The sequence below is a fragment of the Scophthalmus maximus genome, chromosome 10 (genome assembly GCF_022379125.1).
Source record: "Scophthalmus maximus strain ysfricsl-2021 chromosome 10, ASM2237912v1, whole genome shotgun sequence".
NCBI lineage: Eukaryota > Metazoa > Chordata > Actinopteri > Pleuronectiformes > Scophthalmidae > Scophthalmus > Scophthalmus maximus.
The window spans coordinates 16,991,004-17,007,563 of record NC_061524.1 but is presented as its reverse complement, the minus strand read 5'-3'; the positions used below and the strand labels follow the sequence as shown (position 1 = coordinate 17,007,563).

The following is a 16,560-nucleotide window of genomic DNA, read 5'->3' as shown; positions in this document are numbered from 1 at the left end:
CATGTGCATCACTCTTGAGTGTCCTCTGGAAACACTTCTGTTCCGTTGTGCTCTATTTGCGGCGCTTTTTTCTTCATGTGCTGTGTTGGGGTCTTTGCAGCCCTTTTTCTAAATGCGCTGTAAACAATGTGCTGTCAAGTTGATGAAGATGTTTTCTTGATATGCTTGTGTTTTGTCTATTTGCATGTGCTTTCTTAAGTTGCGATGCTGTGAGATCTCAGGGCCACCTTACCCCCCCCCCCCAAATGAAAGTTTACATGCTTTCTCAAATGTCTCTTTTCCCCCCACCAGAATAGAGCGGTGCGGAGTTTTGAACACACGAGAAATGAAATCAATGGTTTCATTGTCGGGTTATGTGACAGATTCAATGGGTGGAATCACAGTAGCTCGTGCAATTATGTGAGTCAGAGACATAAAACAGACACACACAGGCCGCGGGGAAGAGACTGAGATACTGAAAGACAGAGATTCATGTTGAAGTTGCACTTTCTTCTCGATTACTCACTTATCTTGTCATTTTATCCTTGAAGGACGGCGGCAACGCGTTTGACATGGCCAGCTGGCGGTTGCACATTCTTATCACGAAGCTAGACTGACAAACACATTTTCAAATGTACTGGATATTAAGTGAGAAGGACGCAGCTGATTCACAGGCATTAGCAGTGACTGATTCACGCTGACTGATTGATTGATTTAGTTTCAAACTGACGCTTGAAGAAAACCTGAGACGACAAATCACACTTCAGTCACTTCAGACACACACACACACACACACAAACACACATTCTATAGGATAACTGATTCGATTTTCTCTCTGTTGTTGCCCTGAGTAAAAAACATCTCTCCCTTATTTTCCCATGGAAAGAAATCAGCTGTTTCATTAAAAAACGATCAATATGAGTTATCCATTAGCGAATATGTTCATTACTCTCTTCAGTTGTTCATCTAACCATCTGCCACAGTTCTGCTCGATCTAAGGTTATACATAGTAGTCAAGAATGCAGCTACTGTCCCAGTATAGTGCTCTGGAGTGTTTTGTTTGTCCAGAAAACTCTTTCAAACAATTGAAATTAATTTAGCTGAGTGTATCTTCTTCTCCCTTTTATGAAATTGCTTCATCTTTGAAAAAAATCAAATCCACCAAAGTTGTCTGCCTGTTCTGATTAAGAGCTGTTAGACTACATTTGTTTCACTGTATCACAACTCCTTGCATCACACAGACATGCCAGACCTGAGTTTTTTTGGGATGTAGCCCAAAATAAAGGGGGAAAAAAAAAACCCAGTCCAAAATGTCACGCTCAGATGCTAACCAGACCTGAAGCTGTTGATTTCACAGCTGCACAGGGCTCTGTGTTGCCGGGTGGAGAGGTGTGGGTGTGACACCGGATGGGGGAAAGAAATGCATCTACTGTAGCCTGCGTTTGGCAGCTGCTCCTTTAAAGCAACAGGAAACACACACGCACACGCACACGCACACACACACACACACAAAGGTGCGCTATGCACATCAATCTCGTCTGTCAAAGCATCCCAGGGTGTCACCATGGTAACACCCTAAATCTACAGCTGTCGGATGGAAGATTGACTTTAGACTTTGAACTAGATTTTGGGGGGGGATTTTTGGCCAACACACACACACACACACACACACACACACACATACAGTATGAATGCAACTGGTAAGCAGATGAGAAGGGGCTGAGCGTTTCACCTCTGAATGTCCAATATGAGCTTACTTAGAGATAGAGAGATGGAGAGATCTTTAACTTATTTTCCTTTCAGATATGCCCCAGGTATATTTTTTTGAATGGCAGTTTGTGGTATAGGTCCACATTTGAAACAGGTTTGTATTGATCTGGCCTGAGAAGGGGACAGGTGATTGATCGTAATTCGTGACAGCCCTATTTCCTAAACTCGTAAGCCCAGCTGCCTTTTTCCAACAATGCCTCAGGTCAGAGAGAAACAGACCAATGAAAATGATCTGATTGCTGTGGCTCTCAAATCAGTGCATGCAGCCGTCACACAAGTCAGTGAAAGGGAATAGAAGATCGAAATCTCTGAATCTTCTTTTGTCAAAATGAAACATCTTGGGGTTTGATAATCCACCATTATGAATGCGGAACATTTGATTGATATGTTGTATTCAACACTATATCTGGGTGGGTGCTGTGGTGCATAAAGAAGAGAATCTTCTGATGAGTCACAACCAATCAAAAAGAGATTATAATCGTTCTGTGGAAAGAGTCTTAACGATGACAAATATGTCAGGCCACATTTAATCATAACTGTTCTTTGCTACATGTGGATGGGCGGGTATGAAACAGACAGACAGAAAGACAGGCGGGCAGAAGGACAAACTCTCCATGAGGAAATAATAACGGCAAGTATTATAATTACACTTATATTGAAAATAAATTAAACATGAAGTAGCTTCAAAGGTCCAATTAAACGAATGAGTCGCTTTTGTGAGCTTTTAAGCAGGCCACCTGGCCTGGATTACTTTGATATATTTCAAAGCAACTGAACTTTTGGCAAAACTGCAGGTGTATCCATCAACCAAAAAATATTCTCAATTATAAACATTCAATTAGTTACTGTCTCATATCAAGGAAATAGGTTGAGCATAATCACTAAATGAAAAAATAAAGTTAAAGTTAATAAGCTATTTGTTTTGTAGGTTGGTGTCATTTTAGTTTGACGAATGTTGAAGAAATATTTGTGCAAAATAACTGAGAGCTTGTACACTCTTAAAACTTCCTTCCAGATGACTTCCTAAATAAAAGAAAAAATGTAATCCTAAGTGTTTTACCAGTGCTAATGTAGTCACTATAGTCACTGAGCAATTTAATTTATCTTTTCAAATCATTGCTCCTGCAAAATAGATCACCATAACTCACAATCTCCCATGTACCAATGCCCCTTATTAGATTTACAAAGTCAGTTGGTTTGGAATTGAGGCACATTAATTAAGTGTAAAATATATACTGAAAAATGTTGTGCTGTGTTTAATAGCCAACATGAGTAATTGTGGTATTTGAAAACAGAGAATAAACAGCGGACTTCTTTGCATGCTGTTTCATGATGAACATTAACTTACTGTGTGTAACTCAGATATTATTTGAGTAATAAAAAAATGTCAAATAGCATCAAGAAATCTTGACACTGCAGTAAAAAGCCTACCTCGGCATTACAAATTGATTTTGATGATGAAGTTCCCGGTTGTTTAAGTAGATATGTAGAATCAAACTCCAATTACTAACCCTAAAAGTCGCATTCAGTATTGACGTGGAAAAAAGGGTTTATTGAGCAAAGTGTCCTGTAAAGACAAAGCAAGGCAGAGAAAAAGAGCTCGCTCAACAGCGGGGGTTGGACTGTGGACAATGAGGGGGTTGAAAGTGTCTAGGTTGTCATTCCAGCTTTGTCTTTATCAAAACAAAGAGGATTCGGTCTGTCAGCCCTTAAACACAGTAAAAGTCCATGGCCTGAAAGAAAGACAAAAAAAAAAAACCCAGTTAGACTTATGCAGACCACCTATTACTTTTTAAAAAATATGTGTCCATCTCAGATATTGTCCTGTAAAAGAGACAAAAGTACGCACGGTTGTAGGAATCTTTACTGTGTCCTCTGTAAACTTGTTTGTCTCCTTCACCACAGTTGCAGGGAAGTATCCGACGATGCCCATCTGGTCCACATAGCGCTCACTGTAAACCTGCCGGTGAAAAAATGAAATGGCCTCTCTAACAAATCAACACGCATCACATTATACATGCTGTATGCATTTAACCTTCCGTCCCAAAAACGTGGCATGATTTAAACGCTTGCTCATTTCAGATTCAATGAAATATTAAACCGAATGTCTTTGTTGACATTCGGCGCTTGTCACAGAGGCCAGAAAGGTCACATTAGCTGCACAACCTCTGCGCCTGTATAGTAACTGATTGCAGGGGGCCACGCCGCCAAATGACAAACGTGCACATACACTTCCAGACCAGAAGACTCCGGCGCCCTCCTCTGGTACGAGTTTAGAATACACATAAACCATCTGACCCTTCCTGATGTTGATGAATCTGCAGTCAGGGGCTATGAAGTCATCCAAGGCTGTGGCCATGGAGAGAACATCTGGTAAAGCGCAGATAAACAAAAGAGGGAAAGGAAATACATGATATGATGAAAAAACTATAACATATATGATACATTTTAAAAACTTAACAAGTCCATGTATTTTATTGCACATAATAGATTTAAGGATACACTAAAAAAGCAATGTCATGCTTCTGTTTCCATGTTCTGACTTACATGAGCATTCTGCATCTCCGCAGATCTTGTCGCCTGCTAATTTATCCATCACGACGGCCCACGCATGCTGGTGCAATAATCCCACACAGAGCAGAATCACAAGTGGATAACCCATGCTGACCAAAACGGCAAGAACCAAGGGAGTGTTGTGTGCAGATGTGATATGTGGACAGCTGAAGGAACCTGAGGCTATAAAAATCTCAAAACATTTCTCTCAGCCAGGACTGGATGGACTGAGCCCCTACATTACAGGTCGCCTGGCCAATCAGGGTTGACTTTCAGAAATGCCATAAACTGGAACTAGTCATTTCCCCACAGGGGAGGTGGCTGACCTTTTTTTTTGTTGTTGTTGTTTGGTTAACAAATACTCAAATCTCAGTCGCTTTGCAGCAACAAGCAGTTGCAGTTCATGTGATCTGTGTCTTGAGCTCTGTAAAAGAGTAAATTCATGTGTAGGTATACCTTTAACAGGTCTTTTAGTTGTAGTGCCATGTTTTTGGATAGACTATGCAAGAACTTAAGATAAGACTTATTCTAAAATTTTGTATATGACTAGAAATAAAATCAATAGATTGTTTAGAGTAAATGTGAAATAATCTCAAACGAGTAAGGAATAGGTTGAGCGGCTATAACTCACATTAAGCATGGTGATGCTCTCTTATCTCATTTTAAGGAAGAATGTGTACAGTGCAAAAATGAAGTTTAAAAAGTGAACAAGCTCAGGCTCACCCAGATGGGGGAAAATGGATGTGATTATGTATATATATATATATATATATATATATATATACTGCATATACTACGTGAACCTGAGGAGCATAAGAATAATGCCAACATTAATAAAATATGTAAACAACAGCATGGGCAAATGTAATGTACTGATGTTTGTTGGTGACAACTGGTAAGGATCTGGACAGGATGTGATTCAAACACATTTACAAAACAAAACGTATGGGGGGTGGGGGTTGCAAATTTAAAAACAAATGTGTATGGGAAACACTGAGTGCAATTCGGTATCACAATCCACCATGTTCTCTCTGGCAACCAGGGGTCAATAAAGTTTGGACTAATGCAGTATTAATCCCATTTTCAACCTGACACCTGATAGCACCATTGTCCTTTGGCTGTGGTCAAGAGATTGCAAGAGGTTGCATCAGCCAAGAGTCTCTTGATTGATTTTGTTGAAGATTATCTGGCAAAACCAAGTAGTCGTTATTATTAATTGTTAAAGCATTACTTGTATTATTACAGGGGGGATTCCATATATATATATACATATATATATTACCTGTATTATTATATTATTACACAGGTTAGTAATGCTTAATGCTTCACCTGGCAACAAAAACAATCAGAGGCTCTTGGCTGGTGCAACCTCTTGACCACAGCGCCTTGAGGACAACGGTTTTAATTACGCCCAGCAGCACTCTGGCATGAGACTGACTGGATGCTAACCACGTGACCAGAATATTGTCAGTCGTTGCATTTACATAACCTGGTAAGGTTTAAGATTATTAAATCACAAGAGGTCAGGCGATTCATTTTTTTTCCTCCAAGAAGGAAAACGTAGGCATGACCCGCCCTAACTTGATTGGTGGCCTGTCATATTCTTTAACTAGCCAATCACCACCCCTTATCTGAGCAACCTAACGTCGAAGGCAACGAGCACTAGCCAATCAGCGACAAAGTAAGGCGGGTCCAGCGCAATTCTGAATTATGCGCATCAAAGGCGATTTAGAATGAAAAGAAAGTGAAATGACTTGATCTACATCGAACAGGTGTGCACGTGTATATAGAACAGAAGTAGAAGCAGCACGAATTTAAAATGTTGCAATTTATCTTAGCGTCAATATCCTTCTCTTGTGCTTCTTGTACACAACTAATACACAATTAAAGGAGCATCTTATGTTAAAGCCTCTCAATGCCAACCAATAAGTTGTCTTCAAGAATTTAACTTATAGGGAGAAGTTGGTGGCATATTATTATGTGTCGTTGCATCAGCTTTTGTAAACAATGAGCAAGTATGGAATGATTTCCTCTTTCGTCTGATGCAAAGCCCCGCAAATCTGGGTGTCTGGGTGTGCGTACGCTGTTCTATCCCAGGTTGGCTAAGCGGGCGGTGTTTAAACACGCCTGTTGTTCTGGAGCCACGGAGCCGGTCGCTTGCGCCCTCCGGTTTAGTAAATCGAGCGTACCCCTGGATATTCCGGGCTGTGACGTATGCACACCGTAAACTCAAAACGGTAGTCGCGGACGTCGATGTTGTTGTTCGGGTCGAAGAGTCTGGGGGGCGACCGGCCGGTGCTTTGTTGCTATTTCGGGGGGCTGTAAACTATCGCTGGGTGGGCTTATTATTCTCACATCTAAACACATGCTTGCCTAGATACATATATATATATATGTTTTACAATATAGCATCGTATTCACCCAGGTAGTGGCGAGCTAACAAGTTGTGTCCCGGAGTAGCTGATGGATGCGCGGGTGTCGGACTTGTTCGGCTCAGGAAATGGACACGGCCCCGGACCCTCAGCCGTCGCCCCCAACGCCAGGCCGGCGAACGGCTACGGCGTAGCCCCCAAGAAGGCGAAGAGCCACAAGAAATCGAAAGCTCGATACTCGCGCAACTACAAACCGAGCAAGAACACCCCGTATCTACCTCCGGAGGTAAGACACGGCGCTCACCGCCCGCGAACGTGTCATGTCCGAGCCGTGGCGATGCGCGCCAACAACAACAACAACAACAACAACAACAACAACATTAACATTAACATTAAAAAAACTAAATCGGTGTTTGTGTGCGTCATATTGGGACGCGTCGCTCGTGTAAAAGTGGCGACGTTTCAACTGCGTTGCCCGGGGTCGACGGAGTTGCCTCTCAAGAACGATGACACGTAGCTAGTCGCGCAACGCAACGCAACGCAACGGGAAATGAATGAGATGGTTGACCGCGGCTAACGCGTTAGCAATATAACAATCGCTGCTAACTCACACTTTCGCCCCCGTTGTACGTTCAGGGGCACCGGGCCATGCGTGTGTGTGGGCGCTTAAACGCTACTTGCTGCAAAGTTGCTAGTGTTCTACCAGCTAGTAGAAGCAGCAGCTGTGTTTTGTAAATATCTAGGGGGCGGGGGGGGGGTAGGAGAGGACTGGCACTACACGCTAACGACAGACAGTGAAGCGTGATCATTGTTGTGTCAGAAACGGCCTCAAGACTGGACCTAACTGAACACTCAGTCAAAGGGGCACTTTTGGTTTTAGGGTCGGATCGCGTTCCTCAATGTGAATGTGATGCAGATCGCTTGCAGGCAGCCTACCCACCCCCCTTTAAATGCAAAGAGATCAACTGTAGCCTCCAAACACCACGGTCACACACTCGATGTCAACGGACAAGTCCCAACATATTCCAGGGTTGTTGTTGTTGTTGTTGTCGTTTCAGCTGATCACCGGCATGTCACCAACCCCTCACTCTCCTGTCAGTATGCATGTGAGATAATCCTCCCACTTGCAGTGAGTTATGTTGACGTATTGACCCTAAATGTGTATTGACTTTTTCACTCGAATGTGCTTTGTGGTATAACACGTGAAGTAGCTGTGCGTTAAGGCTGCCCAAGCAGTCAGTCAGTTTGCATTGCTCTCAGTCACTGCCTCTTCGCAGCAGTGCACCGAGTGCTCGTGCAGGCCGACCGCTCCGCTCTTGTGTCTTTTAACAGATCAATGTTGCCTGTTGTCTGACTCCTCCGCGGCCTGACAGCTGCTGTGTCTGTTCTGACTCCCTTTGTTTCTCCCTCTGTCTCTCAGGCTGAAGAGGGAAATATAGAGTACAAGGTAAGCACTTTAGCTGTGGTGTTGTGCGAGGACAGTGTTGTGTTGGCTCCCTTCCGAGTGAGCCAGCCTTTTCATAAAAACACCATGACAATGAAAAAGGTCATCGCGGGCCAGACGCGTCACGACAAGGGTGTGGATGTTAAACGTCAAATCATCACTACAATAAGATCCCACCAATATGTAGGTGATGTGTCAGAATGTTTAAGTGCAGTGTCACACGGTCTACCGTGGAAATCCAACACCCCAGTAGATTAGCAAGTGCATTTTTAGTATCTGGACAGCTGCTTCCCTTGCCACATCAACAGATTTTTATTTAAGGTTTTAAGTGTCTCAGTCCAACAGTTATCCTTTAAAAAAAAGTATTTCCCTTTTCTAGCTGAAGTTGGTGAACCCCACGCAGTACCGCTTCGAGCACCTGGCAACACAAATGAAATGGCGACTGCAGGAGGGTCGAGGTGAAGCGGTGTATCAAATAGGAGTCGAGGATAATGGCATGCTGGTGGGACTATCGGAGGAAGACATGAGGACATCGCTGAAGACGCTCCACAGGCTGGCAGAGAAGTGAGTCAACAAATATCTTGATTTACTTTTTATTTAGACGTTACATCTGTTCATCCACTGTTTAACTGTAACTTACTTTAATATGCCCCCTTAATCTTACCAGAACTATTGGTAAAGAAGACAACACGTTAGTTCCTATTAAGTGGAAATTTGCACAATTTTAATACCACACCTTATTTCTGACAGGGTTGGAGCTGACATAGCTGTTCTTCGAGAGCAAGATGTGGACTATGACTCTGACGAGCCGCACAAGATTGCGGAAGTTCTCATTCGCAAGGTGCCAGATGACCAGCAGGTTAGTGAGGCTACTGTGCTGCCGGCCTTTTATTTGTTTGGATGATATTCGTTTGCTGCTGATCTCTTCAATTGTTTTCCCCCTGGTGTTATTCCTACAGTTCTTGGACCTGCGGGTGGCTGTACTTGGTAATGTGGACTCGGGCAAGTCCACTCTCCTGGGTGTGTTGACACAGGGTGAGCTGGACAATGGACGGGGAAGATCGAGGCTCAACCTCTTCAGGCATCTTCACGAGATCCAGACTGGACGCACTTCAAGCATCAGCTTTGAGATCCTTGGCTTCAACAGTAAAGGAGAGGTGAGAAGTGATCCAACACCAAAGAACAACAAACTCTTAGATTTTGTGAAAAATATCAACATTCGATGAATACATTATGTTGTTGCTACCTCAACGTTTTCTTATTGGGTTTTTACAGTAGACAGACAGGCGAACAAGATGATTTGGCTTCACTTTTGCAGAGCTGTCATGGCCTCCATCTTTATAGACAGTTTTATTACCTATATTTTCAAATCAATAGCTGCGGAAAATGTTGGTGCTCGTTCTTTTTATGCTGTCGCAAATAAGTAATGAAGGTCATGACGTTCGAAATATTACTACATCTCCTAGGTTGTGAATTACAGCGAGTCTCGGACGGCAGAGGAGATTTGTGAGAGCGCCTCCAAAATGATCACGTTCATCGATCTCGCGGGTCACCACAAGTACCTGAAAACCACAATTTTTGGCCTCACCAGCTACTGTCCAGATTTTGCCATGCTTGTCGTGGGGGCAAATACTGGCATTGGTGAGTATTTATTGATTTATTTCATTCCCTGCTTAGTTTATACGAACGTATGCATCATTATAAGTCAGTAAAAATGTACTTGTGTCTCTCTGTGTACACTTGAATTGACTTGACTGTTAAGATGAGCCAAGATAGCTGACTGGATCCGCCACAGAGGCACAGGCTGGAAATAGACACTTGCAGGGCCAGTCTGACAGCTAGCCTATGTTTGTGTACACCACACCTCCCCTCTGTAGTAGTGGACTTCACCAACTCTGGCTGAGCACTCTGTGATATCTAAGCTTATGTAACCAGGCCACCCTTCCCACCACAGCTACTTTATCCCTCCTCCTCTGCGTCTCTGCCTGCAACTACCAGTCCCAAAATATCTCAAATACCATCCATTCATGTCAGTGTCCTCTGACCCACTGGAGGTAGACTTTTGCTTGATCTCCTGAAGATTTGGGTTAAACCTGACATCTGCAAAAGGTTCAGTCAGCTGCTGTGAATGTGAAAGGACATAACCCTTTCAAAGTCACCAGACATTATGCCCGAAATACTTTTATAGGTGGTAACTTATGAACAGGAGAATGTATTGGGAAATATTGTCTGCTGTTTTCAAATGAAGCAGATACATTAAGACCAAATTCCACTGAAGTTTTGAGTCTCTACCATAGACCGTAAATGAAAGTAGTTTCTGGAGACAAGTCAAACCAAAAGTGCCTGCAACCTGTATCTCTTGAATGACCAGCAGGGGGAGACTCCAATGGTTCGCAAAAGAAGTTAGTTTCTTTAGAAGTCTCTGAAATGATGATTCTACTTCTCACTTGGTTGATAACATCAGTTAACACTTTCCTGAGGAGGTGATGTTCTCAGTCGTTAGTTATCAGGGCCGACTAGACACAGCTAGTGGGCCCTGATAAGAACCCACGGGTAATCCCATGTCACTGTCTGTAAGGCATACTTGTTTTTGCTGCACGTTTGAAACCAATAACTGTAAATATGTTTTGCTTTATTGCGAAAAGCTGTAGTTTTGCTTTCTTTTTGTGTGTGTGTGTGCGTTGGTGTGTAAGCAAATGTTTGACTCTAGTCCTGTGTTTGGGAATTATTTTATTGGAGTTATATTTCTGTTCAATACTATCTTCAATTTAATAATAAGGACATATAAGTGATAATATATGCATGAAGTAGTAGTGGGGCATATAAGGGTAGTGCTATGAAATCAAAACACAACTAAACCATTCCTGCACTGCAGAGGAGAACTGAAAAAGGTTTATGATTATTTTTTTCCTAGAAATCTGTGAATAATGCGCAACCTCCAATGCTACACTTTTTTTTTACCCCAACACCGCCATATTCCTTTAATTATTATAACTTATACTTGAATCTCTTTCTTGTACCGTAGGCATTGCTGTGTTTGGGTGCATGTATGCTCTAAAATAGTGCATCAAATGGGGTCAAGAATGAGGGGTACAACCTAAAGGGGACACAGTGTCTGCAACCTCAGCGCTACAGCTTTAATTAGGAAACAGAGTAATGAATCTGTGTAAGGCTTAAACCTCGTCTTAGGTCGTATGTGTGACAGTCCAAAAAAGCCCAAAGGGCAGGTTGTCACCTTATGTCATTTCTGTGATGCTTTACTAAACATTGTGACACTTCCTTCTACGCGTTTATTTTTTCCTGTGCACCGTTACCTTGAATGCACTGAAAATAACCTTGACTAGCAAAGCAGTCCGCTGCTCAGCTGATTGAGGGGTCGGGGTATTTTGAGTCACCGTCAACCTTTAAATGTGTGTTAGGGGTCAGTACCAGAGACTGTATGGTCAGCGCCCTTGATCTCATTAGTGATGAGACCTATTTCCAAACTGAGGGATTCAATTTTACACACACACACACACACATATATATATATATATATGTATGTGTATATGTGTATATATATATATATATATATATATATATATATATATATATATATATTAGTTCATGTTTGTACAGTATGTGTGTGCATATGCATGTGTATGAATTATGTATATATTATATTATTTCTCCCCCCCCCCCCCCCCCCACTCTTTCCTCACGTGCTAACTTTGTTTACAAAGAAACTTGATCCACAAGGCGCACAAGACACTGCCCGCCTCTGTTAGAGGACACTTTGGAAAAAGTCTTACTTGGCATTCTAGACAACTCGAGCATTAGTGACATAATTACTATACATTGTTGAATATTCCTGCCCTGCTATAGCACCTTCTTCCTCTGATGCCATAACAATCACACGTAATGGTAAATTCTACCTGGTGGCTTATCAGTTTTCATACAAACAGATTCTTGACTCTCACTCACATTAAGTGCCCGTCGAAAGAAAAGCGGTTATCTCAGGTCACAACAGTCCTGAACTGCTTGCTTACTTTACTGTCTCTGACTCAGTATCATAGTTGATATCCTAAGTATCATATGAAGTACTGTCTTAATCGTGTTTTTTCTGTACTTGGAGGTGAATAGGGTTTCATTCTACCTGTGGCACTATTGTGTGTGTTTTCTGGTACTGTTTAAGTAATTAACTTCCCTTTATTCCTGTGTATTTGATGCAAATTGCTCCGGATAAGAGCATTCAATTGATAACATGTAATAAACTTTGCCTTTGTGTGCTTGCATTTGAACACTTTTGTGGTCATGCAAAGCAGCGAAAGGCAAAACCAACGCGGTGAAATGGAAACTCTGGGCATAATCTATCTCCTGCATCCATCTCCCTCTCTCACCCTTTTCCAGCCGGAACGACGAGGGAGCATCTCGGCCTCGCTATGGCCCTGAAGGTGCCCATCTTCATTGTCGTCAGTAAGGTGGACCTGTGCACGCGGGCCACTGTGGAGCGCACAGTGCGGCAGCTGGAGCGCGTCCTGAAGCAGCCGGGCTGCAATAAGGTGCCCATGGTTATCGGCAATAAGGACGACGCCGTCACAGCAGCACAACAGTTCGCCCAGTCGCCCAAGTATGAAACAACTATATATGCTGTATATGAATGAGTATATGAACCTGATTTCAGTTTGATATTTTGAAATAAGTTCAGTTGAAGAATGAGCTAGCCAGCCAGTGATGATATCAGTGTGTGTCCTGATTAAGTGTCCGTGCTCTCCCTGGCAGCATCACACCGATCTTCACCTTGTCCAGTGTGTCTGGTGAGAGTCTAGACTTGCTCAAGGTCTTCTTCAACATCATCCCACCTCTCAGCAATAGCAAGGAGCAGGAGGAGCTCATGCAACAGCTAACAGAGTTTCAGGTAGGTCTGAGATGAAGCTTGTGTGTGTGAGCAAGTAATCAGCTGGGACAATTTTCATCATGCAGGTTTTTGACCATGTATTTGACAGCAGTGTACGTCCTATTACAGGTGGATGAGATTTACACGGTGCCCGAGGTAGGGACTGTAGTGGGAGGTACCCTGTACAGGTCAGTGTGTCGAAAAGCTCGCGTCATGTTCTACCATTCAGCTCGCGTTCGTTGTTTAGCATGGAGTCAACTCTTCTCTTTGATTGCGCAGTGGTATTTGCCGCGAGGGAGATCACCTGACAGTGGGGCCCACAGACTCGGGCCAGTTCCACGAGTTGACAGTCGGCAGCATCCAGAGGAACCGCTCGGCGTGCAGGGTGCTCAGGGCGGGCCAGGCCGCCACACTCGCCCTCGGCGACTTCGACCGCTCACTTCTACGCAAGGTCAGACGCATAATGTTTGCGCCACAGTTGTGGTAAAACTCTTACTTTTCCTTCACTTGCACTTGGTCTCTCTCAGTAATTTGAGGAAGTATATGTCCCTCTTATTTTCATGGAAATAATGTAGTTTGGCACTCATTCATTCATATGGAGGAAATAGAAGATGTCAGTAGTTAGCATGAGCAAATATACACAAAGTGGCAGACAGAAACTCAAAAAGGTTGTTACATATTTATTTATTTTTATATTATGTAGATCCTTATAACCAGAGGGTTAGGGTTAGTGGTACACACTGTACATAGTACACACTAAATTCTAATCGCTGTGTGCACAATGTCCATGTGTCTTTGCACTTGCAGGGCATGGTGATGGTGAGTCCGGAGATGGACCCCACCATCTGCTGGATGTTTGAGGCAGAGATTGTGTTGCTCTTCCATGCCAAGACCTTCCACAAGGGCTTCCAGGTGACCGTGCACATTGGCAACGTGAGACAGACTGCCACTGTGGAAGCCGTGCATGGCAAGGTCAGTTCACCCGCTGAGCTACATAACTGCTCCCGTCTGAAGCGTGTCCTCTACTTCTAAAGCCTGGACTTTTTATATCCCAATGTAGTAGATTATGTCTTCACTATTTTTGAGATGTGTTTTATTCTCATGATGCATCACTGTGCCACAGGAGGAGCTGAGGACGGGGGAGAAAGCTGTGGTTCTCTTCAAGTTCATCAAACACCCAGAGTATCTGAAGGTGGGAGCCAAGGTGCTCTTCAGACAGGGCGTGACCAAAGGTATCGGCCACATCACCAAGTTGCAGCCCATCGCCCAGTACAGGATATCGCATAGCGAGGATGAGGAAGCCTAAAGTTTTTCAGAAAACCAACAACAGAAAAAACACCGTCCCACTCCAAAAACAAAAGTGCTTTATAACTGCCCTCCTGCTTTGTCCAAAGGCCTCTCTGCCCTGTTCTCTGCACACAATTTTGTTTTTATAATCCAACCTTTACAAACCCTTGTTGTCGCCATCTTCCTCGTTTGTCCTCTTCAGCCTTTTAAATAACGGCTGCTTTCAGGTGCTATCAGAGGAACCCCCTCAGTCACCTCCATTACACGTTCACAGCAACTCCTACCAAAGACATCATGAGTGTCACATAGTTGCAAGGCACAGATCAATAAGTGGCAACTCTGAAAATGCTTCCTCACACCGTCACTGCAGTGCTGCCTTCACAGTCTGCATGCACCATCTAACACACTTAAAAAAAGAGCCACACACACAATTGCATTGAAAGATAAATGCCAGTGTTGAAACGCGTTCGGCAGGATATCGTTTACAAACTCAAGTTGTTGCAAGTGTGAGATGCTCGGACATTAAAGGTCCAGCGTGTTGGCTTCAGGGGGTTCTATTGACAGAAACAGGATTATAATCACATGAAACTAGAATTGTTGTGTTTTCGCTACTTTACACAACAACGAGCCCTTTATGTCTCCATCGGGAGTGTTAGAAACCTCCATGTTGCTACAGTAGCCCAGACCGGAGAAACCAACATCTAGCTGTGGAAAGAGAGTCTACGTTTCTATGTTACCTGAAGGTAACATGTCTCTCTACAAATTTGGAAGTGTAGGGTGAGGTGGCGGGTTGAGTTGATTGCACCCTCGCCACTTGATGCCACTAAAGCCTGCACCCTGAACCTTCAAGGTGTAACTTGTGTCACTGTTGTCATCTGCTTGTCCATGTTACCAGCATAGTGCCTGACTGTGTGTCACTGTGTTTTGAATAAGATCACACCCTTTTCTTAATAACTGCTAATGAACTAATGTGAGATGGTTGTAAGAGCAGCGAGATGCATTCGTTGGTCTTGAGACGCATCTCGTCAAGTCGCATTTTACCTTACCAGCCTCGCTTCTCGAGCTACGTTGCTGACAAAAGGCACTTTTACAAGGAGGGAAGCACAGCATCGCGAGGTTCGCCAAGTAGAAGCTGAACCTGCCAAGCATATTCACAGTGACAATCACGTCGTAACTATCGTTTGTCTGTTAGAATTGTGGTTTTTATTATTCACAAGTAATGCCTCACGTGGTGCAATGAGATGTAATGATCTGGCTGCCCGTCATTTAAGTGCTTCAGTTACTCAGGTCAATGTTGATGTTGTGTTATTCCACTCTCACTGAAGTACTGCGGCAAGTGTGTCTGTTGCTAACCTGTTGGTGTGTGTGTGTGTCTGTGTACGGTGGGTGGGTGTAAGCGTTTGATTACAAATGTGAGGTTGCCTACTAGTGCAGCTTTGAGGTAACAGCAATTATATTTGTGGATGTCGTCTCTCCACTTAAGTTACTGATGTCACTAACTTTGAAGGGGTTTAACACAGTGCCTAATGGGGCTACCACCGTTGGAGTAGCCTTCCATTACACCCCCAAAGTTGTACAGCTTAGTAAAAAAAAAAAGAAAAACATCTACAGAAGTCGGTGCTACTATTTAAAACAAGTTTTTTGTCTGGAAGATGACTGAAAATGAAATTGCTACTCCGTTCGAGACTGTTGGCCTTACTGTCTGTATCATTGCATATACATAGACGGTTGTCCTACTGACGTCAGCGACAGAGGACAACTGAAACGTGTGCCGCTTTGTTAAACCCGTATTGTCGTTACGCACAACTTGTGTGCACTCAGAGAGGAAAACTGAAAAAGCGTGTCAACCAAACTATGTTATAGCCTTAATGAAGAGTTGTCAGGTGTTTTAGTTTTTTTAAAGCATCTGAGATGTGTTTTTATAGATTTCTAGTAGTTCTCAATTTTACAATTTTCAGTAAACTTTTTCCACTGATGCCGTCTTCTTAATCTTCTCTTTGAGAATCACTTTTGAGACCCGTTTTTCCATATAACATAAAAGTTTATATTCTGATCATTATTTGGGTGAAACGCAATATTTATGTACAGATCCAATTTGTGTGTCCTAATGTACATGAATAAAACTTATTATATCTTCAGAAATGGGTTTAGTTTGTTATTTTTCAAGTCAAACAAGATTTGCTCCTCTATTGGCTCACACGTGGGAGTCACCACTCACTACTGAGTTTTGAAAGGCTCTATTTTATTTTTCCTGGTCTGGCTCCTCCTTTCCTGCTCCG

The 16,560-nt window shown here is 43.1% G+C and overlaps 2 protein-coding genes across 4 annotated transcripts; one reads left to right on the top strand and one right to left on the bottom strand.

Annotated features, from left to right (window-relative positions):
• Positions 1-2,233: 2,233 nt before the first annotated feature.
• Positions 2,234-5,028, bottom strand: LOC118284253 (otoraplin). Its single transcript, XM_035607011.2, has 4 exons — positions 4,297-5,028; positions 3,980-4,119; positions 3,599-3,709; positions 2,234-3,482 (listed from the first exon to the last, which is right to left on the bottom strand). The coding sequence occupies exons 1-4, from the start codon at positions 4,409-4,411 to the stop codon at positions 3,459-3,461; spliced, it is 390 nt and encodes a 129-aa protein (XP_035462904.1). The 5' UTR covers positions 4,412-5,028; the 3' UTR covers positions 2,234-3,458.
• A 1,442-nt stretch (positions 5,029-6,470) lies between these two features.
• On the top strand, positions 6,471-16,423 carry gtpbp2a (GTP binding protein 2a). Of its 3 annotated transcripts, none has more exons than XM_035605851.2 (13): positions 6,475-6,638; positions 6,732-6,960; positions 8,095-8,121; positions 8,498-8,682; positions 8,869-8,977; positions 9,078-9,275; positions 9,585-9,759; positions 12,508-12,727; positions 12,880-13,015; positions 13,124-13,182; positions 13,274-13,445; positions 13,802-13,966; positions 14,118-16,423. In XM_035605851.2, exons 2-13 carry the CDS (start codon positions 6,766-6,768, stop codon positions 14,298-14,300), a joined length of 1,824 nt encoding a protein of 607 aa, XP_035461744.1. In that variant the 5' UTR covers positions 6,475-6,638; positions 6,732-6,765; the 3' UTR covers positions 14,301-16,423. The 3 variants fall into 3 exon arrangements, with proteins under 3 accessions (XP_035461745.1, XP_035461744.1, XP_035461743.1); XM_035605850.2 differs by having other exon boundaries at positions 6,477-6,638; positions 6,728-6,960; XM_035605852.2 differs by lacking the exon at positions 8,095-8,121 and having other exon boundaries at positions 6,471-6,638; positions 6,728-6,960.
• Positions 16,424-16,560: the final 137 nt, after the last annotated feature.